Source organism: Gadus macrocephalus, chromosome 21 (genome assembly GCF_031168955.1).
Source record: "Gadus macrocephalus chromosome 21, ASM3116895v1".
Taxonomy (NCBI): domain Eukaryota; kingdom Metazoa; phylum Chordata; class Actinopteri; order Gadiformes; family Gadidae; genus Gadus; species Gadus macrocephalus.
The window spans coordinates 367028-390460 of record NC_082402.1 but is presented as its reverse complement, the minus strand read 5'-3'; the positions used below and the strand labels follow the sequence as shown (position 1 = coordinate 390460).

Here is a 23433-nt window from a genome sequence, read left to right as displayed (position 1 = left end):
GTATCTCTGTTCTCCAGATTCCTCACTAACTGACAGCGGCAGCAGGAACCACTCCTCCCTCACCGCTCCAGACGAGTTCCTGACCCAGATGAACCGGTTACCTGGGGAGACCCCGTCCTCGGCCCGGCCGGCCCGGGAGACCCAGGAGCCCTCCGACTTCCTGTCCAGCTCCAGCCCCCACCACAGCGACCAGTGCGCCACAGGGTTCAAGATCAACAAACAGATCCCCTACATCCCTCCGGTGAAGCACCCCATCCTGTGTAAGGCCAGCGGCCACTCCGAGGCGTCTCCGATGTGTGTGGAGAAGAAGGAGGAGGTCCGCCCCCTCTACTCGTACGAGAAGGCCACGTCGATGGCCTTGGAGGAGGCGGACCTCGACGGCTTCCCGTTCGGGAACAGGAAGATCACTCAGAGCAGGAAGAAGTACAGCAGCATCAACAAGGTGGAGAACAACTGTCTCTCCATCCTACAGAACCACAGGACCTTCTCGCTGTGCTACTCGGAGCTGAGGAAGGTCTCGGGGAAGACTGAGGTGGAGATCAGTCACAAGGACTGCAGCAGCTCCAGCCTGAGGACCTCCCACCGGGAGGAGGAACGCCAAGACGACAGGATCCACCAGATCAGTGAGGACGAGGACGAGGAGGAGGAGGAGGAGATAGAGGTGGAGGAGGAGGAAGGAGATGTCGGGGAACTCAAGATAAGGTACGAGGATTACCAGGACAACAAGAGGACCATGGTGGCCCAGCAGGAAGCCCACTACAAGTTCTTCCCCAGTGTCATCCTCTCCAACTGTCTGACCCGGAAGAAGGCGGGTACCCCCAAACCAGGGGAGGCTGAGGAGGTGGAGCTGCCTGTACCCCGCCGGTCCAGACTGAAGCTGAGCAAGCGAAGGTCTGGATCTCCAGCCCAGAGGAGCAAGGCGAATGCAGTGGAAAGCCCTGAGCAGCATTCCTCCAATAGCCTCACCGGAAGCCAATTCACCAACACTCTGCCATTGAGCACAGACACAGAAATGACCGACACCAAGGGTAGTCTCTTCACAGAAACCCTGCCAGAGCCCGTCCAAGATGCGCCAGGGGTAGTGCCAACCATTAAGGAGGAGCTGGTTGTTGAAGAACGGCACGTAGATGAATGTAAGGACACTCTGTCGCCGTCCCCCGCCCCTAACCCCTTCACTGATGCTAATGTGTCTGGTCTGGCTCTGTCCACCCTGGAGGAGAAGCCTTCACCCCTGGGAGAGCCTCCGTCCTCAGTCACCAAACACTCAGGGATGATCAACAGCAAGTACACGTTGAGAACCAAACGCAAAAAGAGCCTGGACAGCGAGGACGGAGAGCCAACAGGAGCACCTGGACTCAAGAACGCCGTCTCCGTTAAGGAGCAACCTGTGGTGAGCGCTCCGGAGCCCAAGAACCAGAAACGACGCAAGAAGGAACCTCCGATCATCATCAAGTACATCATCATCAACCGCTTCAAGGGACAGAAGAACATGCTGGTGAAGATGGCGAAGGTGAGCGTTGCCGAACCGGTGGTCTTGTTGACCTCGGACAAACTGGAGCAGTACAGCAAACTAGCCCCTCTGAAACAGTTCTGGCCCAAGGTACCGGAATCCTCCGCTATCAAGTTTCCCATGTCGGAGCCAAAGGCCAAGAAACAACCCAGACGAAAGGCCAGGGCCGCTGCCACGGCCAAGAAGACGGGCAGCAGCTCCCCCAGACCTCCAGTCAGGCCTGGAGGCAGACCGGGGGGACGGGTGAACAGAGGTAGGGTCCCGAGGCCTTCCCTGGTCCCGCCAAACCCCTGCTACGCCGAGCAGGCGGACGACCACGACTCAGAGTACAACGACGTGATGCTGGAACTCGGCTACCTCTCCGAGAGGTGCGCCAGCCCGGCGGACTCTTCCCCCCCTCGCTGCTGGTCGCCTAGCGACCCTCTGATGGATACAGGACCCTCAGGTCAGCTGATCAACCCCCTCAGTGACCCCTGTCTCAGTTGGGCTCCTCCAGACCTACCGGCTGAGCCACGACGGTCTCAGACGCTCTGCCGTACTCAAAGTGCTAAACCTAAGAAGTCCCCGAAAGCTAAGCGAAGAGTTGCCAGTGCTGCTAGTGAGCCCCCCGAAGGGGAAGGGGGCCAAGCCACAACCGAAAGGACAAGACCAGCGACCAGCCTGACCTTGAGGAGGAGGAGGAGGAAAGCGGCTGGAGGAGACGAAGAAACTGCAGACAACAGCGGTTCAACAACTCGTACGAGAGCCAGAAAAGCACAGAAAAAGAAAGGTCAAGAACCCAAAGACTGTGAGACCTCCCAGCTCCTCTTCTCCGACGATGAGCAGCACCCTGCGGAGACGTCCTCCCAGGGGGTCCCTTCCTCTCAGCAGCCTCTCGGCACAGCCAGCCAGGCCTGCTCCCACGGCCTGCCGGCTCCAGGCTCCCCCAGGCTCCTCAACGACCCCAAGGCTGAGGACCTGGAGACGTCCATCATGGAGGTCAACCAGGGCGAGGCACCGGGGCTCCAGAGGTCCAGCCCGGCGGCTGCGGTTAAGGCAGAGGCTGATCCTGTGACATGCACGACTCCTCGGGTCACGCCTCTACCTCAACCTTCACAGGAAGGCCGTAAGGCTCACGCTCCAGCAGCAAACCCCCCACAATCCCCTGCCTCCAGGAACGGGCAGATACCCACGCTGTCGGAGACCCCGTCCGGGCTGGAGGTCCTGAAGAAGCTGCTCCAGAAGAGGCAGCGGGCCCAGGCCCTTCCTCTGCAGACGGTGGGGGTGCAGAGCTCCACAGGTCCTGCTGCAGCAGCCCCTACAGACCCCACCACCAGGCCCCAGAGATCAAGGAGGGCTGCCTCCACCAAGTCCAAGAACCCTCAGCCCACCACGCGCAAGAGACCCAGGAACGGCAAGGCCAAGGGAGGCAGCCAGCCACAGCTCCCCGTGAAGCAGGAGGCCGACGTGTCCGAGGACAGCCCCGTCTTCCTGTCCGACCCGGGGCTGGACAGTTGCCACTTGATCGAGGACAGCATGTCTCCGGACGTTCCCCACAACTACAACTTTGACATCAACGCCATCGACCAGGCCGAGTTCTCCAGCCCCTACAGCGGCAGCCATTTCGTGCTCGGTGACAAGAACCTTCCGGTGAAGTTCCTCAGCGACGTCAGCCTGGAGGGCGTGCCCGCTCTGAACCTGAGGCTCTCGTCCTCGGGGGAGGAGCCAGCGGAGGCGTCCCATTGGCAGAGGGAGGAGCGAAAGAGCCCTGACCTCTTCGAGACCTCGGAGAACGGGGACACCGTATCCAACCAGCTGTCCGGGAGAGAGTGGGGCTCCTCCGGGGGGAAGGGCCGCGGCCTCAGCCCCTTCCAGGACTTCCAGTGCGACCGTAAAGAGTTCCTCCTGTCCGCCCCGGAGCCGGTCCAGCCCCGGACCCTGACCTCCGCCTCCTTCGCGGACGGCGAGAGCTCGCCCCCCGGGGAGCTGCCGGAGGCGGGCGACGCCCTGACCACCACCACCCCCGGCAGCTCGCCGTGCTCCGTCAGCTCCCAGGGCCGGCTCCGGGGCGCCGGGGGCGGGGCCCACGTCCTCAAGCCCCTGATGTCCCCGCCCAGCCGGGACGAGGTCCTCGGCTCCCTGCTGGACCTGCAGCTGACGGAGACCACCTTCAAGGAACCCTTCTGCAGCGACCCCGCCGACGCCCCCGCCACAACCATGTAAGACCCCCGCTGGACTGTTGGCACACCGCCGTTAAAGGTGCAGTGGGGGGATCGAACAGCTGCTCTAGACGGGTTACTATTAACATGTAGCCGTTAAAGGTGCAGTGGGGGGATCGAACAGCTGCTCTAGACGGGTTACTATTAACATGTAGCCGTTAAAGGTGCAGTGGGGGGGATCGAACAGCTGCTCTAGACGGGTTACTATTAACATGTAGCCGTTAAAGGTGCAGTGGGGGGATCGAACAGCTGCTCTAGACGGGTTACTATTAACATGTAGCCGTTAAAGGTGCAGTGGGGGGATCGAACAGCTGCTCTAGACGGGTTACTATTAACATGTAGCCGTTAAAGGTGCAGTGGGGGGGATCGAACAGCTGCTCTAGACGGGTTACTATTAACATGTAGCCGTTAAAGGTGCAGTGGGGGGGATCGAACAGCTGCTCTAGACGGGTTACTATTAACATGTAGCCGTTAAAGGTGCAGTGGGGGGATCGAACAGCTGCTCTAGACGGGTTACTATTAACATGTAGCCGTTAAAGGTGCAGTGGGGGGATCGAACAGCTGCTCTAGACGGGTTACTATTAACATGTAGCCGTTAAAGGTGCAGTGGGGGGATCGAACAGCTGCTCTAGACGGGTTACTATTAACATGTAGCCGTTAAAGGTGCAGTGGGGGGATCGAACAGCTGCTCTAGACGGGTTACTATTAACATGTAGCCGTTAAAGGTGCAGTGGGGGGATCGAACAGCTGCTCTAGACGGGTTACTATTAACATGTAGCCGTTAAAGGTGCAGTGGGGGGGATCGAACAGCTGCTCTAGACTAACATGTAGCCGTTAAAGGTGCTGTAGGTGGGATTGACCAGCTGCTCTAGACTAACATGTAGCTGTTAAAGGTGCAGTAGGTGGGATTGACCAGCTGCTCTAGACTAACATGTAGCTGTTAAAGGTGCTGTAGGTGGGATTGACCAGCTGCTCTAGACTAACATGTAGCTGTTAAAGGTGCAGTAGGTGGGATTGACCAGCTGCTCTAGACTAACATGTAGCTGTTAAAGGTGCTGTAGGTAAGATTCAAGAGCTACTCTAGACTTACTATCAACATTTAGCTATCAAAGATCCGATCAAAATGTTGCTCTCTTCTGCTCTTCTGACTTCAACCTTTTTACAAATCCTACCTGCTGCACCTGAAATGTATCAACATTTATAAAGTTATGCTAGCCCCACCAGGATCTGTCACCAAAAACTGAATATGCATCATAACAATAAACCTAAAACGAGATGTTGAGGTCACCCTTTATGTTTTATATATTGTTTAGTGTATTATATACCATTTAGGCATGTGTACACTGTTCGCTGCTTTTGATATCTTCCATTATGAGCAGTTACATCATAGCTCCTCTACTCCCCATTCCTCATGACCACAGACCCCAGGGTCCAGCCCCACTCTGCTGACATAGTGCCTGTGTGTCTCCTCTCTCTCTCTGTGTCTTCTGTACCCCACTCTGCTGACGAGGTGCCTGTGTGTCTCCTCTCTCTCTCTGCGTCTTCTGTACCCCACTCTGCTGACATAGTGCCTGTGTGTCTCCTCTCTCTCTCTGTGTCTTCTGTACCCCACTCTGCTGACGAGGTGCCTGTGTGTCTCCTCTCTCTCTCTGTGTCTTCTGTACCCCACTCTGCTGACATAGTGCCTGTGTGTCTCCTCTCTCTCTCTGTGTCTTCTGTACCCCACTCTGCTGACGAGGTGCCTGTGTGTCTCCTCTCTCTCTCTGTGTCTTCTGTACCCCACTCTGCTGACATAGTGCCTGTGTGTCTCCTCTCTCTCTGAGTGTGTTCTATACCCCACTCTGCTGACGAGGTGCCTGTGTGTCTCCTCTCTCTCTGAGTGTGTTCTGTACCCCACTCTGCTGACGAGGTGCCTGTGTGTCTCCTCTCTCTCTGTGTCTTCTGTACCCCACTCTGCTGATGAAGTGCCTGTGTGTCTCCTCTCTCTGAGTCTTCTATACCCCACTCTGCTGACGAGGTGCCTGTGTGTCTCCTCTCTCTCTGAGTGAGTTCTGTACCCCACTCTGCTGACGAGGTGCCTGTGTCTCCTCTCTCTCTCTCTGTGCGTTCTGTACCTCGTCCCCAGGGAGGTGGGGGGCCGTCGGATGGAGGTGGGCACCACCCTGGCCCGGGACCTCCCAGAGGCCACGGGGGAGCTCTCCCAGGAGGGGCTCGCCTTCTGGAAGACCGCCTTCTCCGCCATGACCCGCACCCCCTCCGCACCCCACCCCCAGGCGGCCCCCGCCCCCCCCGGGCCCTGGCCCGAGGCCGCGGGGGACCGCAAGACGGTGCTGATGCCGTGCCGGACGGCCCCCAGCCTGGCCTCGGTCCGCCTGTGGCTGGAGGCCCGGCGGCAGTACCAGCGCCTGCAGGGAGCGAGGGGGGGGGAGGCCTCGGAGAGGGCCCCCACCGGGGCCCCCAGGAGCCGGAGGACCCCCCCGAAGCTCCTGGTCCGGGGCCCGGCCCCGCCCAGCCCGGGGGCCCCGCAGACACAGGGCCCCGCCCAGGGGGGGGGAGGAGGACCCCAGGGCTCCCCAGAGTCCCCCGACCTCCCCCCCTGGCAGGACCCCTGCCAGCCCCCCGCAGCCCCCCAGGAGGAGGAGGAGGAGTGGGAGGAGGAGGAGGAGTGGGAGGACGGCAGCGGGCTGAGTGTCTCCCCGGAGGGCTGCGGGGCGCCCCTCACTCCGTCTCCCTTCCCCCGGGGGAGGCAGGAGGCCGGGAGGACCCCCCCCCCCTCCCTCCACAGCACCCCCGTAGTGAGGAGGCGCGGGGGGAGGCGCCGGGGGGAGCTGATGTGCAGCACGCCCCTGGCTGACGGTACGACCTCATGAGTCCGGTTATGGCGGCGTGTGGCTCAGAGGGTGGGACGGTCGGCTGGTCACCGGGAGGTCGCCGGTTCGATCCCCGGCTCCTCCTAGCGGAGTGTCGAGGCGTCCCAGAGTGAGACGCCTCCCCCTGACTGCCCCTGACCAGCCGGCTGTCGCCCTGCGTGGCTGACGCCCTGCGTGGCTGTCGCCCTGCGTGGCTGTCGCCCTGCGTGGCTGTCGCCCTGCGTGGCTGACGCCCTGCGTGGCTGACGCCCTGCGTGGCTGACGCCCTGCGTGGCTGACTCCGCCGTCGGGGGGTGGATGTGTGATGAATGGGTGAATGTTCAGCGATACTGCACAGAGCTTTGAGCGGCCGCTGGTTAGAAAGGCGCTGAGTAAATGCAGTCCGTTTAGCATTATGTTAATGAGTTCATGTTCTGCCCCTCCCTGTTTCAGAGGAACTGTCCAATCCGCTGCGACGGAGGCGTGGCCAAGCAGAGCCATTGAGGAGGGTGTTGCTGACCACCCAAATTAAGGTCAGCTGACCTCTGACCCTCCTGCTCCCTACTAGTGGTATATAGTACTAGTCTGCCCTGATGGTATATAGTACTAGTCTGCCCTGATGGTATATAGTACTAGTCTGCCCTGATGGTATATAGTACTAGTCTGCCCTGATGGTATATAGTACTAGTCTGCCCTGATGGTATATAGTACTAGTCTGCCCTGATGGTATATAGTACTAGTCTGCCCTGATGGTATATAGTACTAGTCTGCCCTGATGGTATATAGTACTAGTCTGCCCTGATGGTATATAGTACTAGTCTGCCCTGATGGTATATAGTACTAGTCTGCCCTGATGGTATATAGTACTAGTCTGCACTGATGGTATATAGTACTAGTCTGCCCTGATGGTATATAGTACTAGTCTGCACTGATGGTATATAGTACTAGTCTGCACTGATGGTATATAGTACTAGTCTGCACTGATGGTATATAGTACTAGTCTGCCCTGATGGTATATAGTACTAGTCTGCACTGATGGTATATAGTACTAGTCTGCCCTGATGGTATATAGTACTAGTCTGCCCTGATGGTATATAGTACTAGTCTGCACTGATGGTATATAGTACTAGTCTGCACTGATGGTATATAGTACTAGTCTGCCCTGATGGTATATAGTACTAGTCTGCCCTGATGGTATATAGTACTAGTCTGCACTGATGGTATATAGTACTAGTCTGCCCTGATGGTATATAGTACTAGTCTGCCCTGATGGTATATAGTACTAGTCTGCCCTGATGGTATATAGTACTAGTCTGCACTGATGGTATATAGTACTAGTCTGCCCTGATGGTATATAGTACTAGTCTGCACTGATGGTATATAGTACTAGTCTGCCCTGATGGTATATAGTACTAGTCTGCACTGATGGTATATAGTACTAGTCTGCACTGATGGTATATAGTACTAGTCTGCACTGATGGTATATAGTACTAGTCTGCACTGATGGTATATAGTACTAGTCTGCCCTGATGGTATATAGTACTAGTCTGCCCTGATGGTATATAGTACTAGTCTGCCCTGATGGTATATAGTACTAGTCTGCCCTGATGGTATATAGTACTAGTCTGCACTGATGGTATATAGTACTAGTCTGCACTGATGGTATATACTACAGGTTTTTAGTACACTTTGGTTTATGTGTGTTGTGATGGTCTGATGATATATAGTGTGTATACTGATGGTATATAGTATATGTATACTGATTGTATACTGTATATAGTATGTGTGTTCTGATGGTCTGATGGTATATAGTATGTGTGGTATGTAGTGGTGAACACTGATGTGTGTACTGATGGTATATAGTCCAGGTGTTGGGGTACTGATGGTATATAGTCCAGGTGTTGGGGTACTGATGGTATATAGTCCAGGTGTTGGGGTACTGATGGTATATAGTCCAGGTGTTGGGGTGTGTACTGATGGTATATAGTCCAGGTGTTGGGGTACTGATGGTATATAGTCCAGGTGTTGGGGTACTGATGGTATATAGTCCAGGTGTTGGGGTACTGATGGTATATAGTCCAGATGTTGGGGTACTGATGGTATACTGGTGTAACAGAACCAGTTCGCGGCCCTGGCTGAGCCCCAGCAGCCGGACCAGAAGGAGACCTCTGGTATCGAAGGGCCCAGCTTCTCCAACTCCTACGGCTTCAAAGTCAGCATGCAGAACCTCCAGGAGGCCAAGGCTCTGCATGAGGTGACCTCACTCACTCACTCACTCACTCACTCACTCACTCACTCACTCACTCACTCACTCACTCACTCACTCACTCACACTCTGACACACCCACACTCAATCACCCGATCACTCACACTCTCACTCACTTACTCACTCACTCCTACATGATCGTTCTACTGGCGTGTGAGACAAGTTCAACTGTTTTGTGATCATATTTATACTGGTTAGTGAGACTAGTTATACTGGTTAGCTAGACTAGTTATACTGGTTAGTGAGACTAGTTATACTGGTTAGCTGGTAAATGAGACTAGTTATACTGGTTTGTGAGACTAGTTGAACTGGTTACTGAGACTAGTTGAACTGGTTAGCTAGTTAGTGAGACTAGTTGTTGTGGTTGTGCTGCAGGTCCAGTACCTGACCCTCATGGGCCTGGAGGTCCACTGGTCAGTGAGACTAGTTATACTGGTTAGCTGGTTAGTGAGACTAGTTCCGCTGGTCACTGAGACTAGTTGAACTGGTTACTGAGACGAGTTGAACTGGTTACTGAGACTAGTTATACTGGTTACTGAGACTAGTTGTGGTGGTTGTGCTGCAGGTCCAGTACCTGACCCTCATGGGCCTGGAGGTCCACTGGTCAGTGAGACTAGTTATACTGGTTAGCTGGTTAGTGAGACTAGTTCCGCTGGTCACTGAGACTAGTTGAACTGGTTACTGAGACGAGTTGAACTGGTTACTGAGACTAGTTATACTGGTTACTGAGACTAGTTGTGGTGGTTGTGCTGCAGGTCCAGTACCTGACCCTCATGGGCCTGGAGGTCCACGCCCGGTCCCGCCGGGACCTGGAGGCGGACCCTGAGTTCGACCCCATCTGCGCTCTCTTCTACTGTTTCCATAGCGACGCGCCCCTGCCGGGCGCGGCCGCCCACCAGCTGACCGGCGCCATCGTGGTGGCGGAGGACACGGGTGAGGATGTACACACAGACGTAGATAACATAGAGATATACAGAGTTAATACAGGGGACACTGAGGATGTACACACAGACGTAGATAACATAGAGATATACAGAGTTAATACAGGGGACACTGAGGATGAACACACAGACGTAGATAACGTATAGATATACAGAGTTAATACAGGGGACACTGAGGATGAACACACAGACGTAGATAACGTATAGATATACAGAGTTAATACAGGGGACACTGAGGATGTACACACAGACGTAGATAACATATAGATATACAGAGTTAATACAGGGGACACTGAGGATGAACACACAGACATAGATAACATAGAGATATACAGAGTTAATACAGGGGACACTGAGGATGTACACACAGACGTAGATAACATAGAGATATACAGAGTTAATACAGGGGACACTGAGGATGTACACACAGACGTAGATAACATAGAGATAGACAGAGTTAATACAGGGGACACTGAGGATGTACACACAGACGTAGATAACATAGAGATAGACAGAGTTAATACAGGGGACACTGAGGATGAACACACAGACGTAGATAACATAGAGATATACCGAGTTATTACAGGCTCCATCGACCCAGGTGAGGACACACACTGACCCATGTGAGCGTGCCTATGATGATATATATATCTATACATACTGTCTGTAGATGGGTAGATATGTTCAGTGTCCCGTGTGTCCCCAGAACGCCAGAGGAAGGCCCCCCTGCTGGTCCGATCGGGCGTCACAGGCCTGCCGGTCACCTACGCCGCCGACGAGAAGAAGCTTCTGGACGAGCTGCTGCTCTTAGTCAGGAGGTGGGTTGATGTTACCTGGGAGGTGTGTGTGTGTGTGTGTGTGTGTGATGAGGTGTGTGTGTATCGGTGTTGTCGCCTGATGCCTTGTGTTTTATCGGTCCTGAAGGTTTTCGGTTCTTGACTGCTCTCCTTATATGGTGTTTCCTGTCCCTGTCAGGTTCGACCCAGACATCCTGATTGGCTACGAGGTGCAGATGCGTTCGTGGGGATACCTGCTGCAGAGGGCGTCGGCCCTGGGGAAGGACCTCTGCCAGAGGCTGTCCCGTATCCCTGGTGAGAGAACCCCTACCTAGCCCTGGGTGTGTTGGGGTACAGGTGTTGTGGGTACAGGTGTTATGGTACAGGTGTTAGGGTACAGGTGTTAGGGTACAGGTGTTAGGGTACAGGTGTTAGGGTACAGGTGTTAGGGTACAGGTGTGTTGGGGTACAGGTGTTGGGGTACAGGTGTGTTGGGGTACAGGTGTTAGGGTACAGGTGTTAGGGTACAGGTGTTAGGGTACAGGTGTTGGGGTACAGGTGTGTTGGGGTACAGGTGTTGGGGTACAGGTGTTAGGGTACAGGTGTTAGGGTACAGGTGTTAGGGTACAGGTGTTGGGGTACAGGTGTTGGGGTACAGGTGTTGGGGTACAGGTGTTGGGGTACAGGTGTTGGGGTACAGGTGTTGGGGTACAGGTGTTAGGGTACAGGTGTTGGGGTACAGGTGTCAGTTCTCGGGGTTGGATATAGATGTTATGGTACAGGTGTGTCAGGTATAGGGGTTGGATATAGATGTTATGGTACAGGTGTGTCAGGTATAGGGGTTGGATATAGATGTTATGGTACAGGTGTGTCAGGTATAGGGGTTGGATATAGATGTTATGGTACAGGTGTGTCAGGTATAGGGGTTGGATATAGATGTTATGGTACAGGTGTGTCAGGTATAGGGGTTGGATATAGATGTTATGGTACAGGTGTGTCAGGTATAGGGGTTGGATATAGATGTTATGGTACAGGTGTGTCAGGTATAGGGGTTGGATATAGATGTTATGGTACAGGTGTGTCAGGTATAGGGGTTGGATATAGATGTTATGGTACAGGTGTGTCAGGTATAGGGGTTGGATATAGATGTTATGGTACAGGTGTGTCAGGTATAGGGGTTGGATATAGATGTTATGGTACAGGTGTGTCAGGTATAGGGGTTGGATATAGATGTTATGGTACAGGTGTGTCAGCCTCTATCTGTGTTTCTGTCTCCAGGTGACAGTAAGGAGAACCGCTTCCATGCGGCCCGTGACGAATACGGGGCCGACACCATGTCGGAGATCAACATCATTGGACGCATTACCCTCAACCTGTGGAGGATCATGAAGACTGAGGTACCTTAACCCTTAACCCTTAACCCTAACCTTTACCCTTAACCTGTGGAGGATCATGAAGACTGAGGTACCTTAACCCTTAACCCTAACCTTTACCCTTAACCTGTGGAGGATCATGAAGACTGAGGTACCTTAACCCTTAACCCTAACCTTTACCCTCAACCTGTGGAGGATCATGAAGACTGAGGTACCTTAACCCTTAACCCTTAACCCTAACCTTTACCCTTAACCTGTAGAGGATCCTGCCGACGAGGTTCACACCCTAACCCTAACCCTTAGCCCTAACCCTTAACACTGGCCCTTACCCTTAGCCTTGAACCCTGACCCCGTGTGGGACCATGCCTTGATCAGCCACACGCTCCTTAAGCAAACAGTAGAGTTGGACTTTAATTCATTACTCATAACTCGACCTACCTTTACCTACCTTTATTCTACTTCATTTAAGAATGCTCGATTCTGATTGGCTGGGAGGGGTGCATTAATCCGGCATATTGCCCGCTGACTTGTCGGTTCTACTTGCTGCTGACTGAGCACAGTAGATCAATACGCCGCTTGCATCGTTTTCTATCACATACATTTCCAAGTAAAAATAAACCAAGGAGTGCATGTTTGATCGATCGTCATTAAAGCTGACTTCATACGAATGTAGCAACTACGTTATTAAACTAGTGATCAGATCCAGCCTTGTGTGGTTGCTATAGAAACGAGTTACCTACAGCTGAGCTAACGTTATTCACCGTAGTTCTAAAGGGAACTACTTTTCGAGGGAGATTAACTTAAACAGAGTATACATTTAATAAGCATGCAATACGAATAAGAAAAAGGCTAATTATTAAAGTATTTGAATTGTTTTATTATGTTGGCCGGCGCGAAGTAGAATAAACGGAATAATCACCTCAAGGCAGGGCAATAAACAGTTTGATATGCCCGGCTCGCGGAAGGTAAGCCGTCCACGAGCCGGGCATATCAAACTGTTTATTGCCCGGCCTCTCGGTGATTATTCCTTGCATATTATACACACACACACACACACGCACACACACACACACACACACACACACACACACACACACACACACACACACACACACACACACACACACACACACACGTACAGATAGTAATATGCTGTATATGGATCATAACTATATGTTGGGGTTTCTGTTTGCAGGTGACTCTGAACAGCTACAGCTTTGAGAACGTGGCGTTCCACGTCCTCCACCAGCGGTTCCCTCTCTACAGCGGACGCACGCTGTCCGACTGGTTCGACCACCACACTGACCTCTACAGGTGGGTCCCGGAGCAGCAGCCACTCAACAGCCACGTCCTTACATGTCTAGTGTGGCTTCACTGTATTGCTCCAGTACTCATCGTATCCCCGTGTGTCTGCTTCCTGTGTGTGCTGCACTTCCTGTATGTCTAATATTCCTTTTGTATGTTTTACTTTCTGTGTTTCTTCTTCCTGTGTGTCTGCTACTTCCTGTGTGTCTGCTTCCTGTGTGTATTCCTGTGTGTCTGTTTCCTGTATCTGCCTACTGTATGACTGCCTCTGCTTCCTGTGTGTCTGCTTCCTGTACGTTTGCTTCCTGTGTGTCTGCCTACTGTATGACTGCCTCTGCTTCCTGTGTGTCTGCTTCCTGTACGTTTGCTTCCTGTGTGTCTGCCTACTGTATGACTGCCTCTGCTTCCTGTGTGTCCCCTCCCACTTCCTGTCAGGTGGAAGGTGGTGGACCACTACGTGAGCCGTCTGAGGGGCAGCATGCAGCTGCTGCAGCAGCAGGACATCGTGGGGCGCACCAGCGAGCTCGCACGCGTCTTCGGCATCCAGTTCTACCACGTCCTGACCCGCGGCTCACAGGTACCGGCCAATCACAGCCCTCCCTGCTGGGACCAGCCAATCACAGCCCACCGTGCTCTGGGTCCGGGGAGGCGGGGCTCTGGGTTGTCATGTAGAACCGCCCTCAATGTGAACCTCATGTTCATTTAATGTACAATATTCAAGTACAAATAGCGGACGTTGGTGGGTGGAAAACGGGTCTCCCAGTTTGTGTGTAAACACTGAGTATCCTGCTTCTGAACGGGTCTCCCAGTTTGTGTGTAAACACTGAGTATCCTGCTTCTGAACGGGTCTCCCAGTTTGTGTGTAAACACTGAGTATCCTGCTTGTGAACGGGTCTCCCAGTCAGTGGAGACTACTGGTCCGACAGGAGGCTCACGTTGATTGGAAGACATTATGTCCACAACCTCAGCGTACTGAGCGGTCAGTAGCTCACCGACCGGGGGGTTGGCTCTGATTGGTTCCCGCTGGCTCCTCCCCCTCCAGTACCGGGTGGAGTCGATGATGCTGCGGCTGGCCAAGCCGCTGAACTACATCGCGGTGTCGCCCAGCGTGGAGCAGCGGGCGCAGCAGAGGGCGCCCCAGTGCATCCCGCTGGTCATGGAGCCCGAGTCGCGCTTCTACAGCAGCTGTGTGCTGGTGCTGGACTTCCAGTCGCTCTACCCCTCCATCGTCATCGCCTACAACTACTGCTACTCCACCTGCCTGGGCGCCGTGGGCAGCCTGGGCACGTAAGGCCGACACGCACACCGTAACCCTAACCCTAACCCTACAACTACTGCTGCTCCACCTGCCTGGGCGCCGTGGGCAGCCTGGGCACGTAAGGCCGACACCCACACCGTAACCCTAACCCTAACCCTACTGCTGCTCCACCTGCCTGGGCGCCGTGGGCAGCCTGGGCACGTAAGGCCGACGCGCACACGCACGCCGTCATGGACGGAGACGAGGGACACATCAAGATGTTCACCTTGTCATGTGTAGATCCAATGGATATTATCTTATTATAAATATATCAAGTTTATACATCCTATATGTTTAGATCAAATATATACATTACCTTACATTGATATTTATTTATCTAATATATACATCTTATTACAATACAATACAACTTTATTTATCCCACCAGGGGCAATTTGTTTGATTGTTTTATTGTATATAGATCAAATATATACATCATCCAATCACCTTTTAGATCACATTTATACATCATCTTATTATATATCTGTCATATCTATAAATTGTATTATTTATAGATCAAATATATAACCCTAAACTTTTATACGTATATGATATGACCGTGTGTGTGTGTGTGTGTGTGTGTGTGTGTGTGTGTGTGTGTGTGTGTGTGTGTGTGTGTGTGTGTGTGTGTGTGTGTGTGTGTTCCAGGCCGGATGAGTTTAAGTTCGGCTGCACTTCTCTCAGAGTCCCCGTGGACCTGCTCCACCAGCTGAGGGACGATATCACCATCTCCCCTAACGGGGTGGTCTACGTTAAGGTGACCCCTACCAGCGTCTCTCTGACGACCTCACCCTCTCTCTGTCACCTCAATCAATGACCTGGTGACCCAACGTGTGTGTGTGTGTGTGTGTGTGCTGCAGCCCACGGTGCGTAAAGGCGTGATGCCCAGCATGCTGGAGGAGATCCTGAAGACCCGTCTGATGGTGAAGAGCTCCATGAAGACGTACCAGCAGGACAAGGCGCTGCTCCGCCTGCTGCACGCCCGCCAGCTCGGCCTCAAGCTCATCGCCAACGTCACCTTCGGCTACACGGCCGCCAGCTACTCTGGACGCATGCCCAACGTGGAGGTGTGACCTAACCCCATCATGACTCTCCAGCCCCAACGCTCTGAGCCTGACCCTAAACCCTGACCCTCACTCTCCAGCCCCAACGCTCTGAGCCTGACCCTAAACCCTGACCCTCACTCTCCAACCCCAACGCTCTGAGCCTGACCCTAAACCCTGACCCTCACTCTCCAGCCCCAACGCTCTGAGCCTGACCCTAAACCCTGACCCTCACTCTCCAGCCCCAACGCTCTGAGCCTGACCCTAAACCCTGACCCTCACTCTCCAACCCCAACGCTCTGAGCCTGACCCTAAACCCTGACCCTCACTCTCCAGCCCCAACGCTCTGAGCCTGACCCTAAACCCTGACCCTCACTCTCCAGCCCCAACGCTCTGAGCCTGACCCTAAACCCTGACCCTCACTCTCCAACCCCAACGCTCTGAGCCTGACCCTAAACCCTGACCCTCACTCTCCAGCCCCAACGCTCTGAGCCTGACCCTAAACCCTGACCCTCACTCTCCAACCCCAACGCTCTGAGCCTGACCCTAAACCCTGACCCTCACTCTCCAGCCCCAACGCTCTGAGCCTGACCCTAAACCCTGACCCTCACTCTCCAACCCCAACGCTCTGAGCCTGACCCTTAACCCTGACCCTCACTCTCCAGCCCCAACGCTCAGACCCCCAACCCAAACTCTCTAACCCGAACTCTAAACCCCAACCCTGACAGTCCAACTCCTCAGACCCCAACCCTAAACCAAAACCGGTGGAGGGTGGGTAGAGAGGTGGAGGGTGAGTAGAGGGTGAGTAGAGAGGTGGAGGGTGAGTAGTGAGGTGGAGGGTGAGTAGAGGGTGAGTAGAGAGGTGGAGGGTGAGTAGTGAGGTGGAGGGTGAGTAGAGAGGTGGAGGGTGAGTAGAGAGGTGGAGGATGAGTAGAGAGGTGGAGGATGAGTAGAGAGGTGGAGGGTGAGTAGAGAGGTGGAGGATGAGTAGAGAGGTGGAGGGTGAGTAGAGAGGTGGAGGGTGAGTAGAGGGTGAGTAGAGAGGTGGAGGGTGAGTAGTGAGGTGGAGGGTGAGTAGAGGGTGAGTAGAGAGGTGGAGGGTGAGTAGTGAGGTGGAGGGTGAGTAGTGAGGTGGAGGGTGAGTAGAGAGGTGGAGGGTGAGTAGAGAGGTGGAGGATGAGTAGAGAGGTGGAGGGTGAGTAGAGAGGTGGAGGATGAGTAGAGAGGTGGAGGGTGAGTAGAGAGGTGGAGGGTGAGTAGAGAGGTGGAGGGTGAGTAGAGAGGTGGAGGGTGAGTAGTGAGGTGGAGGGTGAGTAGAGAGGTGGAGGGTGAGTAGAGAGGTGGAGGGTGAGTGGAGAGGTGGAGGGTGAGTAGTGAGGTGGAGGGTGAGTAGAGGGTGAGTAGAGAGGTGGAGGGTGAGTAGAGGGTGAGTAGAGAGGTGGAGGGTGAGTAGTGAGGTGGAGGGTGAGTAGAGAGGTGGAGGGTGAGTAGTGAGGTGGAGGGTGAGTAGTGAGGTGGAGGGTGAGTAGAGGGTGGAGGGTGAGTAGAGGGTGAGTAGAGAGGTGGAGGGTGAGTAGAGAGGTGGAGGGTGAGTAGAGGGTGAGTAGAGAGGTGGAGGGTGAGTAGAGAGGTGGAGGGTGAGTAGAGAGGTGGAGGGTGAGTAGAGAGGTGGAGGGTGAGTAGTGAGGTGGAGGGTGAGTAGTGAGGTGGAGGGTGAGTAGAGAGGTGGAGGATGAGTAGAGAGGTGGAGGATGAGTAGTGAGGTGGAGGGTGAGTAGTGAGGTGGAGGGTGAGTAGTGAGGTGGAGGGTGAGTAGTGAGGTGGAGGGTGAGTAGAGAGGTGGAGGGTGAGTAGAGAGGTGGAGGGTGAGTAGTGAGGTGGAGGGTGAGTAGTGAGGTGGAGGGTGAGTAGAGAGGTGGAGGGTGAGTAGTGAGGTGGAGGGTGAGTAGAGGGTGAGTAGTGAGGTGGAGGGTGAGTAGTGAGGTGGAGGGTGAGTAGAGGGTGAGTAGTGAGGTGGAGGGTGAGTAGTGAGGTGGAGGGTGAGTAGTGAGGTGGAGGGTGAGTAGTGAGGTGTGGATGCTAGCCCTCTAACGCTGACTTCCTGTTCCTGTGCAGGTGGGCGACAGCATCGTGCACAAGGCCCGGGAGACGCTGGAGGGCGCCATCAGGATGGTGAACAGCACCAAGAAGTGGGGCGGCCGGGTGGTGTACGGAGACACAGACAGGTAGGGTGGTGTACGGAGACACAGACAGGTAGGGTGGTGTACGGAGACACAGACAGGTAGGGTGGTGTACGGAGACACAGACAGGTAGGGTGGTGTACGGAGACACAGACAGGTAGGGTGGTGTACGTAGACACAGACAGGTAGGGTGGTGTACGGAGACACAGACAGGTAGGGTGGTGTACGGAGACACAGACAGGTAGGGTGGTGTACGGAGACACAGACAGGTGAGGGTGGTGTACGGGGACAGACGGGTGAAGGTGGTGTACTGGGACAGAGAGGTGAGGGTGGTGTACAGGGACAGAGGTGAGGGTGGTGTACGGGGACAGAGCTAAGGGTGGTGTACGGGGACAGAGCTGAGGGTGGTGTACGGGGACAGAGAGGTGAAGGTGGTGCACGGGGACAGAGAGGTGAAGGTGGTGTACGGGGACAGAGGTGAGGGTGGTGTACGGAGACAGAGAGGTGAGGGTGGTGTACGGGGACAGAGAGGTGAGGGTGGTGTACGGGGACAGAGAGGTGAGGGTGGTGTACGGGGACAGAGCTGAGGGTGGTGTACGGGGACAGAGCTGAGGGTGGTGTACAGAGCTGAGGGTGGTGTACAGGGACAGAGGTGAGGGTGGTGTAAGGGGACAGAGAGGTGAGGGTGGTGTACGGGGACAGAGAGGTGAGGGTGGTGTACGGGGACAGAGCTGAGGGTGGTGTACGGGGACAGAGGTGAGGGTGGTGTACGGGGACAGAGAGGTGAGGGTGGTGTACGGGGACAGAGGTGAGGGTGGTGTACGGGGACAGAGCTGAGGGTGGTGTAGGACTGACCTGGTGGTGTCAGTCTGTTTGTGCAGCTGAAGGGGGCCAGTAAGGAGCAGGCGTTCCGGATCGGCAATGAGATCGCCGAGGCCGTCACCGCCACCAACCCCAAGCCCGTCACCCTCAAGTTTGAGAAGGTGTGTGTGTGTGATATATTGTATAACGAGTGGCTACCTCCAGTGACCTGGCTGTTGTACCAACATGACCCCATAGTCACCACACACTCACACTCACTCTCTCTCTCTCTCTCACACACACACACACACACACACACACACACACACACACACACACACACACACACACACACACACACACACACACACACACACACACTTTGGATACCTTGAAAAGCGTTGAATGTGTGCGTCATGTATGTTAATGTGTGTGCAGGTGTACCTGCCCTGCGTGCTGCAGACCAAGAAGCGCTACGTGGGCTACATGTACGAGACTCTGGAGCAGAAGGAGCCCGTGTTCGACGCCAAGGGCATCGAGACTGTCCGCCGCGACGCCTGCCCCGCCGTCGGCAAGGTAACCGTTAGGCCAGGTGTCCTAACAGTGTCCACCTGGCCAGGTGTCCTAACAGCATCTACCTGGCCAGGTGTCCTAACAGCTCCACCTGGCCAGGTGTCCTAACAGCTCCACCTGGCCAGGTGTCCTAACAGCGTCCACCTGGCCAGGTGTCCTAACAGCGGCTACCTGGCCAGGTGTCCTAACAGCGGCTACCTGGCCAGGTGTCCTAACAGCGTCTTCCTGGCCAGGTGTCCTAACAGCGTCTACCTGGCCAGGTGTCCTAACAGCGTCTACCTGGCCAGGTGTCTAACAGCGTCTACCTGGCTAGGTGTCCTAACAGCGTCTACCTGGCCAGGTGTCCTAACAGCGTCTACCTGGCCAGGTGTCTAACAGCTCCACCTGGCCAGGTGTCCTAACAGCGTCTACCTGGCCAGGTGTCCTAACAGCGTCTACCTGGCCAGGTGTCCTAACAGCGTCTACCTGGCCAGGTGTCCTAACAGCGTCCACCTGGCCAGGTGTCCTAACAGCGTCCACCTGGCCAGGTGTCCTAACAGCGTCCACCTGGCCAGGTGTCCTAACAGCGTCCACCTGGCCAGGTGTCCTAACAGCGTCCACCTGGCCAGGTGTCCTAACAGCGTCTACCTGGCCAGGTGTCCTAACAGCGTCTACCTGGCCAGGTGTCCTAACAGCGTCTACCTGGCCAGGTGTCCTAACAGCGTCCACCTGGCCAGGTGTCTCTTTTTAGTTGAGATCTGCTGGGTCAATAGTGGTCTATTTTTGTTTATCGGGGGCTATGCTAGTCTAGTTGTGGTCTGCAGGGTCTCTAGTGGTCTACAGGGTCTCTAGTGGTCTACAGGGTCTCCAGTGGTCTCTAGTGGTCTACAGTGGTCTGCTGGGTCTCTAGTGGTCTCTAGTGGTCTACAGTGGTCTCCGGTGGTCTGCAGGGTCTCCATTAGTCTAGTTCTGGTCTCTAGTTGTCTACAGGGTCTCCATTAGTCTAGTTCTGGTCTACAGGGTCTCCAGTGGTCTACGGGGTCTCTAGTGGTCTACGGGGTCTCAATTAGTCTAGTTCTGGTCTACAGGGTCTCCAGTGGTCTACAGGGTCTCTAGTGGTCTACAGGGTCTCTAGCGGTCTACGGGGTCTCTAGTGGTCCACGGGGTCTCCATTAGTCTAGTTCTGGTCTCCAGTGGTCTACAGGGTCTCCATTAGTCTAGTTATGGTCTCTAGTGGTCTGCTGGGTCTCCATTAGTCTAGTTCTGGTCTATAGTGGTCTGCTGGGTCTCCATTAGTCTAGTTCTGGTCTCTAGTGGTCTAAAGGGTCTCTAGTGGTCTACGGGGTCTCCATTAGTCTAGTTATGGTCTCTAGTGGTCTACAGGGTCTCCATTAGTCTAGTCCTGGTCTCTTATAGTCCCGGTCTGTCTTCAGGTGCTGGAGCGCTCCATCAAGCTGCTGTTTGAGACGCGGGACCTCAGCCAGGTGAAGGGCTTCGTCCAGAGGCAGCTGCTGAAGGTCCTGGAGGGCACGGCCAGCATGCAGGACCTGACCTTCGCCAAAGAGTACCGGGGCAGCGGCTCCTACCGGCCCGGGGCCTGCATCCCCGCCCTGGAGCTCTCAAGGTAGGGGGGAGGGCTGTGGGCGGGGGTCAGGGTGGGAGGGGGTTTGGTTTCGGGTCAGTGGGTGGGTGAGGGGGTGGGTGGGTGTGTTGGTCAGTGTGTGGGTGGGTGTGGGTGTTTTTGTGTGGGTGGGGGTCAGGGTGCGACTATTGCTGCAGAGGCGGTTGTCACGGTAACAAGGCACACCCTCCCCCCGTCCCCGTCCCCGTCCCCGTCAGGCGATTGACGGCGTACGACCGGCGCCTGGAGCCCCGGGTGGGCGAGCGCGTGCCCTACGTCATCGTGTACGGCTCCCCGGGGGTCCCGCTCATCCAGCTGGTGCGGCGGCCGCTGGACGTGCTGCAGGACCCCTCTCTGCGCCCCAACACCACCTACTACGTCACCAAGCAGATCCTGCCCCCCCTCGGGCGCCTGCTGCAGCTGGTGGGCGTGGACGTGCTGCGCTGGTACCAGGAGATACCCCGGGTGAGAGATACCCCCCATGCACCAGGAGATACCCCCCATGTACCAGGAGATACCCCCCATGCACCAGGAGATACCCCCCATGCACCAGGAGATACCCCCCATGCACCAGGAGATACCCCCCATGCACCAGGAGATACCCCCCATGCACCAGGAGATACCCCCCATGCACCAGGAGATACCCCCCATGCACCAGGAGATACCCCCCATGTACCAGGAGATACCCCCCATGCACCAGGAGATACCCCCCATGCACCAGGAGATACCCCCCATGTACCAGGAGATACCCCCCATGTACCAGGAGATACCCCCCATGCACCAGGAGATACCCCCCATGCACCAGGAGATACCCCCCATGTACCAGGAGATACCCCCCATACTGTAGACATGATGTACCAGGAGATACCCCCCATGTACCAGGAGATACCCCCCATGCACCAGGAGATACCCCCCATGTACCAGGAGATACCCCCATACTGTAGACATGTACCAGGAGATACCCCCATACTGTAGACATGTACCAGGAGATACCCCCCATACTGTAGACATGTACCAGGAGATACCCCCATACTGTAGACATGTACCAGGAGATACCCCCATACTGTAGACATGTACCAGGAGATACCCCCCATACTGTAGACATGTACCAGGAGATACCCCCATACTGTAGACATGTACCAGGAGATACCCCCATACTGTAGACATGTACCAGGAGATACCCCCATACTGTAGACATGTACCAGGAGATACCCCCCATACTGTAGACATGTACCAGGAGATACCCCCCATGTACCAGGAGATACCCCCCATGTACCAGGGGATACCCCCCATACTGTAGACATGATGTACCAGGAGATACCCCCCATGTACCAGGGGATACCCCCATACTGTAGACATGATGTACCAGGAGATACCCCCCATACTGTAGACATGTACCAGGAGATACCCCCATACTGTAGACATGTACCAGGAGATACCCCCATACTGTAGACATGTACCAGGAGATACCCCCATACTGTAGACATGTACCAGGAGATACCCCCATACTGTAGACATGTACCAGGAGATACCCCCCATACTGTAGACATGTACCAGGAGATACCCCCCATACTGTAGACATGTACCAGGAGATACCCCCATACTGTAGACATGTACCAGGAGATACCCCCATACTGTAGACATGTACCAGGAGATACCCCCATACTGTAGACATGTACCAGGAGATACCCCCATACTGTAGACATGTACCAGGAGATACCCCCATACTGTAGACATGTACCAGGAGATACCCCCATACTGTAGACATGTACCAGGAGATACCCCCATACTGTAGACATGTACCAGGAGATACCCCCCATACTGTAGACAAATGGTCTGCATTTATCCAGTGATTTTCTAACCAGTGGCAACTCAAAGCTCTGTACTATACTGCCTCACATCCACACGTTCATAGACACATCCACACGTTCATAGACACATCCACACGTTCATAGACACATCCACACGTTCATAGACACATCCACACGTTCATAGACACATCCACACGTTCATAGACACATCCACACGCCGACGGCGGAGTCAGCCCCGGAGTTAGTGGACCGCCTTGGCAGACATATTAAACCTAACAGACCAGAGGAACCATCTGTTCGGAGGCGGTCGCGGCCTGAGGATGCAGTGTACCTCGTCAGGAGCTAGGGGTCCATCCCCTGAGGGGGCCCAGCCCTGGTGGCTCGGCGTGGTCTGAGCTCTGCCCTCCTGTGTGTCCCAGGTCCAGAAGGCGTCCCTGTGGGGGGCGTCGGAGGCGGGCCGGAGGGGCACCATCTCGCAGTACTTCACCTCGCTGCACTGCCCCGTGTGCCAGCAGCTCACCCAGCTGGGCGTGTGCGCCGCCTGCCGCGCAGACCCGCAGCGCGTGGCCGTCACCCTGAACCAGGACGTCCGGCGCTGGGAGGCCCAGCAGGACCAGCTGCTACAGGTGAGGCTCGGGGGGTCTGGGGGTACCTGGGGGTACCCCCAGACTCAACTTGCTGATAGAATATTTGCATCATATTCGTAAAAGGAGAGCTGTAGACGGGCGACTAGAGCCGTCGGCGGGCGACTAGAGCCACCGGCGGGCGACTAGAGCCGTCGACGGGCGACTAGAGCCGTCGACGGGCGACTAGAGCCGCCGGTGGGCGACTAGAGCCGCCGGCGGGCGACTAGAGCCGCCGGCGGGCGACTAGAGCCACCGGCGGGCGACTAGAGCCGTCGACGGGCGAC

At 55.2% G+C, this 23433-nt stretch overlaps 1 protein-coding gene across 2 annotated transcripts in view; it reads left to right on the top strand.

Annotated features, from left to right (window-relative positions):
- rev3l (REV3 like, DNA directed polymerase zeta catalytic subunit) overlaps positions 1–23433 on the top strand; it is a 40464-nt gene that overhangs the window by 15824 nt on the left and 1207 nt on the right. For both annotated transcript variants that reach the window (XM_060042133.1, XM_060042132.1), the window contains exons 13-31: positions 18–3708; positions 5834–6564; positions 7011–7090; positions 8674–8811; positions 9579–9756; positions 10471–10582; positions 10740–10855; positions 11819–11937; positions 13109–13227; positions 13654–13795; positions 14261–14505; positions 15164–15272; positions 15376–15582; positions 17674–17783; positions 18607–18721; positions 18978–19115; positions 20525–20715; positions 20931–21177; positions 22943–23149. In XM_060042133.1, the coding sequence (XP_059898116.1) occupies positions 18–3708; positions 5834–6564; positions 7011–7090; positions 8674–8811; positions 9579–9756; positions 10471–10582; positions 10740–10855; positions 11819–11937; positions 13109–13227; positions 13654–13795; positions 14261–14505; positions 15164–15272; positions 15376–15582; positions 17674–17783; positions 18607–18721; positions 18978–19115; positions 20525–20715; positions 20931–21177; positions 22943–23149 (6995 nt within the window). The remainder of the gene's footprint in view (positions 1–17; positions 3709–5833; positions 6565–7010; positions 7091–8673; positions 8812–9578; positions 9757–10470; positions 10583–10739; positions 10856–11818; positions 11938–13108; positions 13228–13653; positions 13796–14260; positions 14506–15163; positions 15273–15375; positions 15583–17673; positions 17784–18606; positions 18722–18977; positions 19116–20524; positions 20716–20930; positions 21178–22942; positions 23150–23433) is intronic.